At 51.6% G+C, this 16,770-nt stretch overlaps 1 protein-coding gene across 1 annotated transcript in view; it reads left to right on the forward strand.

Annotated features, from left to right (window-relative positions):
- Window positions 1-537: 537 nt before the first annotated feature.
- LOC122922341 (MAM domain-containing glycosylphosphatidylinositol anchor protein 1-like) overlaps window positions 538-16,770 on the forward strand; it is a 276,736-nt gene continuing 260,503 nt past the window's right edge. Inside the window, exon 1 of the mRNA XM_044272917.1 lies at window positions 538-1,171. Within this exon, the coding sequence (XP_044128852.1) occupies window positions 1,102-1,171 (70 nt within the window). The 5' untranslated portion in view covers window positions 538-1,101. The remainder of the gene's footprint in view (window positions 1,172-16,770) is intronic.

Genomic DNA, 16,770 nt, shown 5'->3' on the forward strand with positions numbered 1-16,770 from the left:
GTCACAGCGGGCACAGGGCAGTCACAGCGGGCACAGGGCAGTCACAGCGGGTACAGGACAGCCACAGCGGGCACAGGACAGTCACAGCGGGCACAGGGCAGCCACAGCGGGCACAGGGCAGTCACAGCGGGCACAGGACAGTCACAGCGGGCACAGGGCAGCCACAGCGGGCACAGGGCAGTCACAGCGGGCACAGGGCAGTCACAGCACAGTCACAGCGGGCACAGGGCAGTCACAGCGGGCACAGGGCAGTCACAGGGCTCTGCCCTGCCCCCTCCTGGCCGCCTCCGCCGCTGCAGTCTCTCCGACCTCAGTCCCGGTGTCCTGAGGCTTCTCTGGCGCTGACACCTGCAGCGGCGGCGGCGGCGAAGGAGGCGGGGCTGGATGGGGAGGGGGCGGGGCTGGAGCCTCTGTAATTGGTCCAAGGGGGAGGAGCTGGGATTTGGGGAGGAGGCGGCTCCGCTGACATCGTGTGACTGCTGCTCAGAGTCTTCACATCGGCTGGAGGAGGCACAGCAGGCAGAGGAGGTACAGGAGACAGAGGAGGCACAGCAGACAGAGGAGGTACAGCAGGTACAGGAGACAGAGGGGGGACCGGAGGCACAGCAAGCAGAGGAAGTACAAGAGGCACAGCAAGCAGAAGAGGCAGCAGAACTTCTCAGCATCTGAGGAAGAGGCAGCAGTGGGGCCCCTGGATTAACCCCTGCTGACCCTCCGCTGGCAGGTGTTTAACCCCTGAGTTGCCGGAGCCCTTCCAGGGGCACAGGATTAAGGGCGCCCTTTCCCTGGGATTAACCCCTCCTATGACTGGAGCCGCCGGGTGATGCCCGCGGGCAGGGAGCGGAGCTGGCAGCGCCCCGGGGTCCTGGATGCCTGAGCGGCTGCGGGAGCTGCGGACACTTGTTGCGGGATCGCGGCTCCGAGCAGGTCTCCGGGGGTCCGCTGTGAGTCCGCATCCTCAGCCCCTGCACCCCCCGGGCGGCACTTTGGCGGAGTTGATGGCCGGGCGCGGAGGATCGTGAGCCCGGAGGCTGGCACTCGTCCCCGGCAGCAGGGCAGGCTGGATGCGGCTGGGGGCTGCGCGGAGCTCCGGGGCCCCCGATGATGGAGATCCTGTGGCTTCTGCTCCTGTCTCTGCTCCCCGGATCCGGCAGCGGACAAGGCGCTTACGGTAAGAAGGTCTGCGGGTGCCCCCCCCCCCCCAGGAAGGACCTGTGCCCCCCCCCCCCCAGGAAGGACCTGTGCCTCCCCCCCCGGAAGAATCTGTGCCCCCCCCCCCCCCAGGAAGGACCTGTGCCCCCCTCCCTCCCTAGGAAGGACCTGTGCCCCCCTCCCCCCCCCAGGAAGGACCTGTGCCCCCCTCCCTCCCTAGGAAGGACCTGTGCCCCCCCCCCCCCCAGGAAGGACCTGTGCCCCCCCCCCCCCAGGAAGGACCTGTGCCTCCCCCCCCGGAAGAATCTGTGCCCCCCCCCCCCCCAGGAAGGACCTGTGCCCCCCTCCCTCCCTAGGAAGGACCTGTGCCCCCCTCCCCCCCCCAGGAAGGACCTGTGCCCCCCTCCCTCCCTAGGAAGGACCTGTGCCCCCCCCCTCCCTAGGAAGGACCTGTGCCCCCCCTCCCTAGGAAGGACCTGTGCCCCCCTCCCCCCCCCAGGAAGGACCTGTGCCCCCCTCCCTCCCTAGGAAGGACCTGTGCCCCCCTCCCCCCCCCCAGGAAGGACCTGTGCCCCCCTCCCTCCCTAGGAAGGACCTGTGCCCCCCCCCCTCCCTAGGAAGGACCTGTGCCCCCCCTCCCTAGGAAGGACCTGTGCCCCCTCCTAGGAAGGATCTGTGCCCCCCCCCCCTAGTAGAAAATGCTCCTATTAGTTTGTACCCCCTGAGTTACCACACAAGCTCAGCCAATAGATCTCCAGGAATAGTTATACCCCCCATCTGTCCCCAGTCCCCCCAGCACAGCTCACTGCCCCCCCCATTAGTCCCCAGTCCCCCAGCACAGCTCACTGCCCCCCCATCTGTCCCCAGTCCCCCCAGCACAGCTCACTGCCCCCCCCAATTAGTCCCCAGCACAGCTCACTGCCCCCCCATTAGTCCCCCCAGCACAGCTCACTGCCCCCCCCATTAGTCCCCAGTCCCCCCCAGCACAGCTCACTGCCCCCCCCCCCCCCACTGCTCCTGCACATTTTGAGGTTCGCCCCCTGCACCCCGATATCAGCTGATAATGTGACCGGGGATGACATGGGGGTCTCTGCAGGGGAAGGGGGCTCTGGGGTAGGTCCTGCAGTCAATTACTGTTCACACGCTGCGGTTCTCTCTCCTGTACTGTATTGTGCAGCCGGTGACGGGAGCTGAACTGTAATAACCTATAATCTACAGCCGGGATTGTCTCCTCACACTGTGCTGCACCGTACACTGCACCCGGTATAGTCTATACTGCACCGTACACTGCACCCGGTATAGTCTATACTGCACCGTACACTGCACCCGGTATAGTCTCCATACTGCACCGTACACTGCACCCGGTATAGTCTCCATACTGCACCGTACACTGCACCCGGTATAGTCTATACTGCACCGTACACTGCACCCGGTATAGTCTATACTGCACCGTACACTGCACCCGGTATAGTCTATACTGCACCGTACACTGCACCCGGTATAGTCTCCATACTGCACCGTACACTGCACACGGTATAGTCTATACTGCACCGTACACTGCACCCGGTATAGTCTCCATACTGTACCGTACACTGCACCCGGTATAGTCTATACTGTACCGTACACTGCACTCGGTATAGTCTCCATACTGCACCGTACACTGCACCCGGTATAGTCTCCATACTGCACCGTACACTGCACCCGGTATAGTCTCCATACTGCACCGTACACTGCACCCGGTATAGTCTATACTGCACCGTACACTGCACCCGGTATAGTCTCCATACTGCACCGTACACTGCACCCGGTATAGTCTATACTGCACCGTACACTGCACCCGGTATAGTCTATACTGCACCGTACACTGCACCCGGTATAGTCTATACTGCACCGTACACTGCACCCGGTATAGTCTATACTGCACCGTACACTGCACCCGGTATAGTCTATACTGCACCGTACACTGCACCCGGTATAGTCTATACTGCACCGTACACTGCACCCGGTATAGTCTATACTGCACCGTACACTGCACCCGGTATAGTCTATACTGCACCGTACACTGCACCCGGTATAGTCTATACTGCACCGTACACTGCACCCGGTTATAGTCTACATACTGCACCGTACACTGCACCCGGTATAGTCTCCATACTGCCACCGTACACTGCACCCGGTATAGTCTCCATACTGCACCGTACACTGCACCCGGTATAGTCTCCATACTGCTACCGTACACTGCACCCGGTATAGTCTATACTGTACCGTACACTGCACTCGGTATAGTCTCCATACTGCACCGTACACTGCACCCGGTATAGTCTCCATACTGCACCGTACACTGCACCCGGTATAGTCTCATACTGCACCGTACACTGCACCCGGTATAGTCTATACTGCACCGTACACTGCACCCGGTATAGTCTATACTGCACCGTACACTGCACCCGGTATAGTCTATACTGCACCGTACACTGCACCCGGTATAGTCTATACTGCACCGTACACTGCACCCGGTATAGTCTATACTGCACCGTACACTGCACCGGTATAGTCTATACTGCACCGTACACTGCACCCGGTATAGTCTATACTGCACCGTACACTGCACCCGGTATAGTCTATACTGCACGTACACTGCACCCGGTATAGTCTATACTGCACCGTACACTGCACCCGGTATAGTCTGTACTGCACCGTACAGTGCACCCGGTATAGTCTGTACTGCACCGTGCACTGCACCCGGTATAGTCTATACTGCACCGTACACTGCACCCGGTATAGTCTATACTGCACCGTACACTGCACCCGGTATAGTCTATACTGCACCGTACACTGCACCCGAGTTAGGCTATACTGCACCGTACACTGCACCCGGTATAGTCTATACTGCACCGTACACTGCACCCGGTATAGTCTATACTGCACCCGGTATAGTCTGTACTGCACCGTACACTGCACCCGGTATAGTCTATACTGCACCGTACACTGCACCCGGTATAGTCTATACTGCACCCGGTATAGTCTCTACTGCACCGTACACTGCACCCGGTATAGTCTATACTGCACCGTACACTGCACCCGGTATAGTCTATACTGCACCGTACACTGCACCCGGTATAGTCTCCATACTGCACCGTACACTGCACCCGGTATAGTCTATACTGCACCGTACACTGCACCCGGTATAGTCTATACTGCACCGTACACTACACCCGGTATAGTCTCCATACTGCACCGTACACTGCACCCGGTATAGTCTCCATACTGCACCCTCCCCTCTGCTATATCATATACTGCCCTGGAGGCAGCAGATGACAGTAGAGGAACTGAAGTGTAATAACTTATAATCTACAGTCCAGTTTTATACTACAGTCTACTGTGCAGTGTTCTGTAGTATATACTGCACTGGTCTGTATACTATATACCTCACTAGACTGTATATACTGTATGCTGTATACTGCACTGGTCTGTATATACTGTATTCCTCACTAGACTGTATATACTGTATGCTGCACCGGACTGTATACTATATACCTCACTAGACTGTATACTGCACCGGACTGTATACTATATACCTCACTAGACTGTATATATTGTATGCTGTATACTGCAACGGACTGTATGCTGTATTCCTCACTAGACTGTATATACTGTATACTGCACCGGTCTGTATACTATATACCTCACTAGACTGTATATACTATATACCTCACTAGACTGTATATACTGTATGCTGTATACTGCACCGGTCTGTATACTATATACCTCACTAGACTGTATACTGCACCGGACTGTATACTATATACATTTTGGACATGCAGCAGGTGACTGTATAGAAGCCGAAGTAGAACTGTAATGTAATAAAGTATAATGATCCTGCCCCACGTTCTAGTCTCTGATATTCTGGCGACCTACCCTCTAGTGCGCATTGTATTGTCTCAGGACCCGGTAGGTGCGCCATTCTCCTCGTGTCCCCATATACCGCACTGTATTATCCCACGGGGCAGAAGGTGCTCTTCCGGACTGTAATACTCTATAATACTCCAGGATACTGATGGGGTATAGATCAGTGATACTGTTATATATGCCCAGGTGCAGGGCTGCTGCTCTGTAATACTCTATAATACTCCAGGATACTGATGAGGTATAGATCAGTGATACTGTTATATATGCTCAGGTGCAGGGCTGCTGGACTGTAATACTCTATAATCTCCGGTATAATATCCGGGAGATCCCCTCCACATGAGCCGATGCCCAGAGCCGGTCTCCAGAACTGTGGAGGATGAGGACGGGGACGTCGCTGCGATGGAAGATCCGGCTCCTGCCCTTTACAGCAGTGACCTCTTCAGGCTGACAGGGGAATTACACTCCTAAGCAGAAAATCATTTGGCGCCTCGTAAATGGTTAATGCCACCCAGACGTCCAGTCCTTCCACCTTCTAGAAGACTTTGACCCAGATTTACCAATGTGTCCGCGCTGAGCGTCTGTCTAAAAAGTGTCAATTTGGCAGAACCGAGGTTTGTGCGTTTTTGACAACTTGCGTGAGAAAGGGGCGTGGCCTCAGATGCGTCATTTCTGCGCCACAATTCTAGTGTATAATTCAGATTCAGGTAAAGCTAGCCAATAGTTACAGAGCTCCACAATATCGTCAGCGGGGACCCCTGTGATCAGTCTGGTGCAGGCGCGGACCACCGTCTACAGGGTTGGTAAGTCTGCCCCTTTAAGGGGTTATCCAAGAAAAGATATTTATGGGATCCTTAGGATAGGGCATCAGATCTGCAGGGGTGCGACATCCGGGACCCCTGACGACCAGAGGCCGCGGCATCTTCCTAGGCCAGTGACATCATCATACATCAGTCACGTGGCCTCGGTGCGGCTCAGCCCCATTCAAGTCAATATTGCTGAGCTGCAATACCAAGCACTGCCTCTATACCATGGGTGGCGCTGTGCTTGGAAAAAATTGCATTCTAGAAGGATTTCTGAAGGTTTTTCTTTTAATCCAGTGCATGTTTATAGGAAGCTGTTTAGTGTCTTCAAAGTAACAGTATGCACCAGTAGACTTACCTGCAGTCCTATGTAACCCTGCAGGTAACACATCATAAAGCCGCCATAGGCTGTACCAGGAGACAGACTCGGCCCTGATGCTGAGCAGACAAGTGTAGGAATTATATTACTTTGTGCCCCCCCCCCCCCCAGTAAATATACCCATGTACCATCACAGAGTTAACACTCTGCTACGGCAGCTGCACCCATCCTTACATGGGACTGCAGTATAATCCCCCTTGTGTTCGATATGATGACTCTGATGTTCACCCACTAAGAGGGAAATTCTTAGATAAAAGCTGACTGAGGGCAGGACACGGGACGGAGCAGGGAACTCTGGGGCGGCGGACAATGGGGGTTTGTTATGAGCTGCTGGGGTGGGATACTCCACCGGACGCAGAGACCACCCAGGATCCGAGGGACATTCAACAGCCATTGTCTGATCCTCCTGTCCCGACCCAGTGGGGTCACACCATAAATCTCTGCCTGTAACCCCCGACAAGAGCCGTGAGTGAATCGTCTCATTCATCCCCGGGTCACTGCTGTTCTTAGGAGCTGACACTCTAATGCTCCAAGACAAGTGACTGCTTAAGAGGATTTCCAGTAAGCGATTCAATATCCCTGCACTGTAACCAGATATACCTATTTCCTCTGCATGGCCTCCCCAGACAACTAGGCCGAGAACCCCCCCCCCCCCTCCCCGAGTACGCTGACCCCGAGTACGCTGACTCCCCGACCCCCGAGTATGCTGACCCCCAGTACGCTGACCCCCCGACCCCCGAGTACGCTGACCCCCCGACCCCCGAGTACGCTGACCCCCCGACCCCCGAGTACGCTGACCCCCCGACCCCCGAGTACGCTGACCCCCCGACCCCCGAGTACGCTGACCCCCCGACCCCCGAGTACGCTGGCTCCCCGACCCCCGAGTACGCTGGCTCCCCGACCCCCGAGTACGCTGGCTCCCCGACCCCCGAGTACGCTGGCTCCCCGACCCCCGAGTACGCTGGCTCCCCGACCCCCGAGTACGCTGGCTCCCCGACCCCCGAGTACGCTGGCTCCCCGAGTACGCTGACCCCCCGAGTACGCTGACCCACTGTCACGGCGGAGAGTGGGGGAAACTCCCCACCATCCAAAGTCTGAAATGAAGGAAAGCCACTAGGCCTGGAAGCCAGGATAAGGGAGAAGGACACCTCCTATCACCATCCTATCCCTGACCTCCTGACTGTATGAGCCGCCCTCGATGGTAGGGGGGTTTATACTCTCAAACCTGGGCCCTACTGACCCCATCGGTCCCTGCAATATGGAAGTCAGGAATAAGAGACGGCCGATTCATCCACGACACGGATAAATTGGAGTCTCCCACAGGCCTAGTAACAAGGAGGAGACAGCAAGCAACAACTGAATGTCATGTAAGTATCCTGTGGACAGATGACCACAGACAACAGAACAACAAGATCACTTACCGGACGCCACAGCTTGCTGTCTTGTAGTTCCCCCTCTGGGGAACCCCAGGGAACCCCTTCCGGAGGTACAACAAACAGGACATGTCTAGCAACCATGCGGGATCAACCACACATGGAACAAACAACTAGACAAACATCAACCCATAAGTGCAACACCACACATAACAACAATGGGGAAGGGTAGACATAGGCAAGGACCTCCATGTCCAACAAGGTGGCCCTCAAAGACTGGGCAGATGGCATAGCCACAGAATGGAGCATAGCTTCCAGCCCACAACAAGGCTAGTGCACAACTAAACTCCAAGCTACAAGCAAAGGCTAAATAGCAAGAAGAGACCACACCCTGATCTAACCAAGTCAGGATATTAACCCAACGCACACCACACGGCAGGGAGACACAACTTAAAGGGAGGGTGCACATGCAAACCACAAACTACATTGTTGCCACAAACAACGAGTCTGCACTGCAACCGCGTCACGGTTAAACACCAATATGACCGTGACACCCACCCCCGAATATAGTGACCCACCCCTGAATATAGAGACCCACTCATAAACACAATGACCCACCCCTGAATATACTCCTCCTCCCCTGAATATAGGGACAGGTCAGTGTATCCGGGGGAGGGGCAGTGTATTCAGGGTTGGGTCAGCATATTTGGGGGCAGGTCAGGGTATTCGGGGACAGGACAGTGAATACCCTGACCCTCCCCCGAATACACTGACCCAGGATACGCGGAGTACTCTGACCACAAGCGCCTCCTCTGCTCTGTTGTACACCACTGCTCCAGGTACGCCGAGCCCTGCCCCCGCTCACCAACTCCACTCTGCTATCCCCAGCATCACCCATCTCTAATACGTCTCCTAGCACACTCGCCTCTGCTAGCGTTGACAGGCTCGGCTCTGCACGACTGGATACAATTGTCTATAATTCTGACAAAAAAGTGGAATGGAATCGGTTGCGACATTGTATTTTTGCTCGCTGGCGCTGTGATCGGAGGGCCGATCGTCTCCATTGCGGGCCTGTATCGCTTTAAGTCCTCTGATGAATAAATATTGTCCCGCTCGTCTGATTGTCGCAGGGGGCGGGGCCTCTGTGATACATTATACATGGAGCCTCTTCTATCCGCAATTATCTGCTCAAACCTTTGTCTCCGGTCAATTATTGAGGAGGCGGATAACGGGCGCTCGTAGGTGGCGGCTTCAAAGCCTCAGCCCCCATTTATATTTCATACGTCCCCCGTCTGCGGAGCCTGTTAATGGCGTTGTCAGGAATCCTTCGTCACAGTCAGCCACACAGAGAATGCTAATGTACGGAGCAGCTTTGGTTGTCACCGAGGCAAGGACGCCCCAAAGTCCGCGTAACCCCCACCAGGACATGACGACCAAACTATGGAACCGCGAAACCTTGTTTAACCCTAAGGACAGAGATCACATGATATGCTCCTGTCACATCCAAAGCTGCCTTCAAATTCCTGTTTGCTTCCTTCTTTCTCTCTGGCCTCCTGCACACGAACTTAGGTGTCCCGTTGCCATATTGCGGACCGTATATATGCGCCGTTTCGTGTTTGCGAACCCATTGACTTGAATGGGTCCGCAAATCCGGAGATGCGGAACGGAACACTACGGAGTGCAATATGTGATGAGACATGAGCGGAAAACAGACGCCAGAAAACGTTGAGTGCAGCTCTGGAGGTGACTGGAGTCAGTATGATACGGAGGTTGTAACTGATGGGAGTAAATAATACCGCCAGGACCTGTGGGGGTTCACTAACTTCCCAGTATAATTCTGCACGCAGTTACCGTCCGCTCGGAATCATTTTGCGCACTTTACTCTCTCCTTTTATACGGAGGCGCTGATCTCTATTAAGAACATTTATTTATACCGCCTAATCCCCTCTCCTATTATTCACAGCCGCTCCCGCCAGGGGGATTAATGGAGGATAAATGGATTCTTCATTTTACTTCTAAATTCTGGAGTCCTAAACGCTAAGCTTCACAGACGCACGTCCATTGTGCTCCATTACCCGGAGAGATTGGCGGCGGCGCGAGTCGTAGTGAGCGGCTGTGATCCTGGTGTCACCGCTGATCCCGCCGCTTATCTTCTCTCCACTGACCGATTTGCTGAGGTTTCGTCCCATGGTTATACTGTGGTATTCCGTGCAGCGTCGTCTCGGATCACCACCGCCATCGTGTATAAATCCTGGCAGTGGCGCACTACATGGCGGAGTAATGAAACCTTCTGCAACTTTATGCATCATTTCTTCACTGTTTTTTAAGATCTCTGCTTCCTGTTAGAAACGGGAAAACCTTTTTTCGGATCTAATACATACTTCTCACTGCAGAGTTTTTGTTGCATAGTGTCAGTGTAGGCAATCCTCTTTAAAGGGGTTATCCAACATCTACAAGGCCCGGGCCCCTTATACTGATCATACTTACCCCGCTTCCCGTGTCGCGCCTGATGTCTGCACGGCCGCCGCTGCATCTCCGGGTGCGACCTGCTATTGGCCCCCCCCCCAGGAGATGCAGCGGTGGCGGGGAGCGAGCTTCTGGTTTGATACATTTTACCTGCACGGAAACATTGTATCAATTTCTCTGATCTACACGTCATTTTCAATGATCCTGAAACGCCAAAGTTCTTCCATTTCTCAGAGAAGGGGGTGCAGGAAAAACTCGGGGCCCAACCGTAGCCCCCCCCCCCCCCCCCCAGAGACCGTAGTTACCAGGGAGCGGTATCAGGCGCCATTCTCAGTATTTGGATTGACTTTTGTCTTTGTCACTTTTTGGCGCCGCCAGCGTCACTTCTGTCTCCTTCCTACTTGTGTGCAGATCGGCTCTCCTCCAGAAGGAAGACTCTTGCCTCTACTGCCACCTATAGGTGGCTACTGAAAAAGACTTAATTTGCATATTTTTTTCCCAGAGAGCATTGCCTGTGTCTTACAGTTGGGTCTCCATAAGCAAAACCAGTACCTCTCAAGATCCTCTCCTAATTGTAAAGGGGCCTCATCCTATGACCTCGTCCGGACTCTGATAGGATCATGCAATGCTCTGGGAACACGTGTGTATGCCACCGGTCAGAGAAGTCATTACCACAGGGTGAAGCCCAGTAGAAGTTAAATGAGGCACCAGATACCTCATGCCTCAGACAGACTGAACATCGGTTCCATGCAAGACCCAAATCTCCTAGAATCTTTGGTATGTTACCCATGTTGCATTTCTTTACCGGCCTTTACGTGGTTAACAAGACACCCACCCCCCCATGCCATGTATCTATCCATATGCCTCTCATCTCATGAATATAATAGCCGTAAATCTCCCGACGCTGTCACCGCACTTATCTGCTGACATAAATTCCCCCGTAGATGATCCCATTGTTTCGGTTTTACCACACGGCACAGGCGGCAGATGGGGACTGCAGACCGCCAGGGCTCCTCTCACCTGCTCAGTGGTGGCTCCGCGCTCTACTGTAACTCTAGATTTATGGAGAATGCCAAGCCTCTCTCCCCAGCGCCCGCGCCTCATAAATCACACCAATAAACACATCCTAGGTAAAGAAAAAAAAACAGGGTGTACTCGCCAACCGAAATGTAATGTGCAGAAATAATATTGTCCTTTCTGGTCCTGATCTGCATCAGAAGATACTAGAGGTGGGGTCATTGAGCAAGGACACTAGGGGGAAGCTCTCGTCGGTGCCCCCAGACTTTTCATCACAATGCTTGAGGGAAGTCCTCCATGATTTAGCACCACAGTCCATTATTAAATGCTTTGAGCACCACAGTCCATTGTTGACCTCCACAGTCCATTATTAAATGCTTTGAGCACCACAGTCCATTGTTGACCTCCACAGTCCGTTACTGAGCTCCACAGTCCATTATTGAGTGTCTTAGATCATTATTGAGCTCTTCAGTCCATTATTGAGCTCCACAGACAATCCTTGAGTGTCTTAGTTCATTATTGAGCTCCACAGTCCATTATTGAGCTCCACAGTCCAGCACTGAGTGTCATAGATCATTATTGAGCTCCACAGTCCAGCACTGAGTGTCATAGATCATTATTGAGCTCCCCGGTCCATTATTGAGTGTCATACATTATTATTGAGCTGCAATGTCCTTTATTGAGTGTCATAGATCATTATTGAGCTCCACAGTCCATTACTGAGCTCCACAGTCCATCATTGAGTGTCATAGATCATTATTGAGCTCCACAGTCCATTATTGAGCTCCACAGTCCAGCACTGAGCGTCATAGATCATTATTGAGCTCCACAGTCCATTATTGAGCTCCACAGTCCAGCACTGAGCGTCATAGATCATTATTGAGCTCCACAGTCCATTATTGAGCTCCACAGTCCATTATTGAGCTCCACAGTCCATCATTGAGTGTCATAGATCATTATTGAGCTCCACAGTCCATTATTGAGTGTCATAGATCATTATTGAGCTCCACAGTCCATTATTGAGTGTCATAGATCATTATTGAGCTCCACAGTCCATTATTGAGCTCCACAGTCCATCATTGAGTGTCATAGAGCATTATTGAGCTTCAATGTCCTTTATTGAGTACCGCAGTCTAGTCTCAGGCCCCTTTGTTCTAGACATCAGGGAGGTGGGTCCTACTTCATACTTTAGCTCCAATGTTATCTTCTTAACAGGGTTTCCTTTCACGAGACACGTCCTGAGTGGTATCTTGAAGCCCTAAGGTTGTACCAAGTCCCCCACCTACAGCGATCCAGTTATGTGACCCCTAATGTACCAGGGTGCAGGTGTGACTGCTCTCTGCCCCATATATCAGTACACCCCTGGACCGGTTCAGTATTAACGGGCCAGACCTTTTGGGACTGCTTGGAGAATTATGGGGATGCGGTGCTGATTGTGCTCCGACCCTGTGGTATCAGTGGTGGTCTCTGTACTCAGGTTGGCCACTGACCTCTTCATGTCATCCGGGGAAATGACTTGGCATCTCTAGGACGTCTACCATTTCACACAGTCTTCCACTGAATCACACCGGCCCAACAGTCAAATCTGCAACAGGTTCTCATGTGCATGTCCTATTACTGGTGTCTTCTAATGTGGCCCTCAGGAACCAGGGACTGGTAAGAGTAGGAACCTCTGGGCCCCTATGGGCACCACCCTGATGCTTTGTATAAAGAAACTTTCCACTCATCGAGACGGGTAGCAGCATGGCAATGGAGAGGCTCGGTGGGCTCTGAGCCCGGGGGACACGGCTCTTCTTCCTGCACCATCTCTCTACACCAATAGAAGGTCTTCTGGTCTGCGGATTCAGCTGGCATTTCCTCCAGTATATATGGCCGCCTTAAAGGGGTACTCCGAGAGTACAGCAGTGATAGCCTGTCCTCAGGATAGGTCATCATTATCTGATTGCTGGAAGTTTGCCTCCCGGGACCCCCGCCGATCAACAGTTTGAAGGCTCCGCGGGTCTCCGGTGAGTGCTGCAGCCACTTCTAGTCGAGGGATGTCACAGTCATCAGTCACATGACCTTGGCTGCAGTACCGGACATGGCCACCAATGTACGGCACTGGCCTCTTCTGATCGGTGGTGGTGCTGGGCGCCGAACCCCCACCGATCAGATATTGATGATACTGCGGATATCAGGACTAAACAAACGAAGTCCCCTTTAACAATTATGATGCCCCATTAAAGGGTTACAAACGGCGTGGCCCTTCATCCTCAGGATCGGAGCCTGACGCCCCCTCCGCTGTTCGTTACGTCCAGACTTTATCAGTTTATTCTTGATTCTATTCTCTGTAAACGGTTAATACGTTAATGAGCGCGTGCTCCATGGTCGAGCGCCCTCAGTGTTCCCCGCGCTCCACCTGGCGGCGCGCTGCTCCAGCCGCTGATGCCGGATGTAAAGGTTAACGAGGTCCCACAAGGACGAGCGTTAATTAGCGCACAATGGCGATGACTGCTCTTATCAGATCGGAGGATTGTCAGCGATGAGACGGCGGCTCGCGGGAAGCGCTCCTCTCAGAGGACGGCGAGGCTCAGAGCCCCGTGACTCTGGGTATAATGTGCGCCATGTCACATGAACGCCCAGCACACGGAACAGTCACAGGAGAGGGGCCGAGGACTCCCCCGACGCCCCCCCCCCCCCTTCTATTACAAACCTGTAGATTAATTTATCCAGAGCCTCCTGGTTCATGAATAGAATTCCAGAAACGTAGTAAATACTGACATGGAGGCGAAATCCCATCAGCCAGAGCCCAATCAGCTTGTACGTTGTTCTCCATTCCCATGATAAAACATAGCAGAAGGCCCGCCTAAAAATAATAGGCCACACCCCTACTTACAAAGCCTCTCCCCTTTCAGGATCGAAACATGATTCATGTGCACGGACCAGGATTGTCGTATTTGTAATCTTACACGCCCATTCTCCTACCGTGTGGGGGCACTGTATAAGGACCATCCGGGCCACGCCCCATGCTCACCCCTTCCTCCATACGTCCTGGAAGGAAGCCCCACTTAGTGACATCATCGCACCAGAAGTGGTGACATCACTGTTCCCAGTAAAAGGGGAAGAGAATGGTTCCTCACCTTATAGTTCAGACCTCGCTTCTCCTGAAAATTAAGAATCAGAGATGCAGAAGAAAATGGGTGGTAACGCCCGCCAGGGTCACGGACGCCCCATCACCCGATCGGCTCTTCTTCTGCTGAGGAATGAATGCACAACGTCCAGGGACACGGCTGGCGAGATGTCGGACATTTAATCTGCCGGCTGAAGGGCGAGAGCACCCCCCGCCCCTCACAGGCCATTACCCACGCTCCTCACATTCCGCCGGTGACATGTTACTTTCTGCCCAGAGCGAGCATCCATCAGCCGGGTGTCACAGCCCCTCCCACTCTCCGCTAATTCCCCGGGAATCTCTCCAGAAGACATTAATACCCTGTCCGCTCGCCGCTCGTCTCCACGCCCGGTGTGGGGGTGATGGTTTAATCAGGAACAAAACGCTCCCCCATATCAATACATCAGACGGGCGGCATCATTTACAGACATCCGACCGCAGCCCTGCTGATAAGAAGTGTAATATATGCCGCCAAACCCCTGCCGAATGTACCAAGGGAAGCGACGGAGAAAACCGCCAAACACCAGAGCAAAAACATCTAACTGCACATAGCGAGAGTTGTCACAAAGGAGCAGTATTATAGCAGTTATATTCTTGTACATAGGAGCAGTATTATAGTAGTTATATTCTTGTACAGAGGAGCAGTAGTATAGTAGTTATATTCTTGTACATAGGAGCAGTATTATAGTAGTTATATTCTTGTACATAGGAGGCAGTATTATAGTAGTTATATTCTTGTACATAGGAGGCAGTATTATAGTAGTTATATTCTTGTACAGAGGAGCAGTATTATAGTAGTTATATTCTTGTACAGAGGAGCAGTATTATAGTAGTTATATTCTTGTACATAGGAGCAGTATTATAGTAGTTATATTCTTGTACATAGGAGCAGTATTATAGTAGTTATATTCTTGTACATAGGAGCAGTATTATAGTAGTTATATCCTTGTACATAGGAGGCAGTATTATAGTAGTTATATTCTTGTACATAGGAGCAGTATTATAGTAGTTATATTCTTGTACATAGGAGCAGTATTATAGTAGTTATATTCCTGTACATAGGAGCGGTATTATAGTAGTTATATTCTTGTACATAGTAGCGGTATTATAGTAGTTATATCCTTGTACATAGGAGGCAGTATTATAGTAGTTATATTCTTGTACATAGTAGCAGTATAATAGTAGTTATATTCTTGTACATAGGAGCAGTATTATAGTAGTTATATTCTTGTACATAGGAGGCAGTATTATAGTAGTTATATTCTTGTACATAGGAGCAGTATTATAGTAGTTATATTCTTGTACATAGGAGCAGTATTATAGTAGTTATATTCTTGTACATAGGAGCAGTATTATAGTAGTTATATTCCTGTACATAGGAGAAGTATTATAGTAGTTATATTCTTGTACATAGGAGCAGTATTACAGTAGTTATATTCTTGTACATAGGAGGCAGTATTATAGTAGTTATATTCTTGTACATAGGAGCAGTATTATAGTAGTTATATTCCTGTACATAGGAGCAGTATTATAGCAGTTATATTCTTGTACATAGGAGCAGTATTATAGTAGTTATATTCCTGTACATAGGAGCAGTATTATAGTAGTTATATTCTTGTACATAGGAGCAGTATTATAGTAGTTATATTCTTGTACATAGGAGCAGTATTATAGTAGTTATATTCTTGTACATAGGAGCAGTTTTTTCTTTTTAATATATTTTGTGCTGTATTAGTAAGATTTCTGAACCATCAGACGATGAATGGATCCAGTCATCTTGCTTAAGTTGCATTATTAAGCTAAACGTCTTCTATAATGATATTTGGTTTATGTTGTGGATTATATAATTGTTTCAGGCAGCTGATATTTATTCTTATAGGCATTCTCCCCATTCTACCACCTCTAAGGCCCCTTGAAGACGAGCGTGTCCGGATTGGGTCCAGATGAGTTGCGGATGCATTCAGTGAAAATGTGCGCAATTTCGCAAGCAAATCTATTCAGTTTTGTTTGCGTTCAGTTGTTCCGTTTTTATCGTGTGGGTGCAATGCGATTAAATGCATTTTGTACGCGCTTGATAAAAAACTGAAGGTTTACAAACAACATCCCTTTGCAACCATCCGTGAAAAGCGCATTGCATCCGCACTTGCTTGCAGTTGCGATTTTCATGCAGTTCCATTCACTTTTATGGGGCTAGCGTTGCGTGGAAATCGCAGAATATATAACATGCTGCGATTTTCACGCAACGCAAAAGTGATGCGTGAAAACCAACGCTCATGTGCACAATGGGTCCGGATTCCGTGCGGGCGCAATGCGTTCATATCATGCATTGCACCCGCGCGGAGAACTCGCTCATGTGAAAGAGACTTACAACATGAAGAATGTCTGTCTGCCTCAATGCACAGACATCATGGGGCCCCAGACCGTGTGGGGGAGATTTATCAAACTGGTGTAAAGTAGAACTGGCTTAGTTGCCCATAGCAACAAATCAGATATGAGCTGCACGAACACTGACCGTGGGGCAGCCGC

The sequence above is a fragment of the Bufo gargarizans genome, unplaced genomic scaffold (genome assembly GCF_014858855.1).
Source record: "Bufo gargarizans isolate SCDJY-AF-19 unplaced genomic scaffold, ASM1485885v1 fragScaff_scaffold_220_pilon, whole genome shotgun sequence".
NCBI classification, from domain to species: domain Eukaryota; kingdom Metazoa; phylum Chordata; class Amphibia; order Anura; family Bufonidae; genus Bufo; species Bufo gargarizans.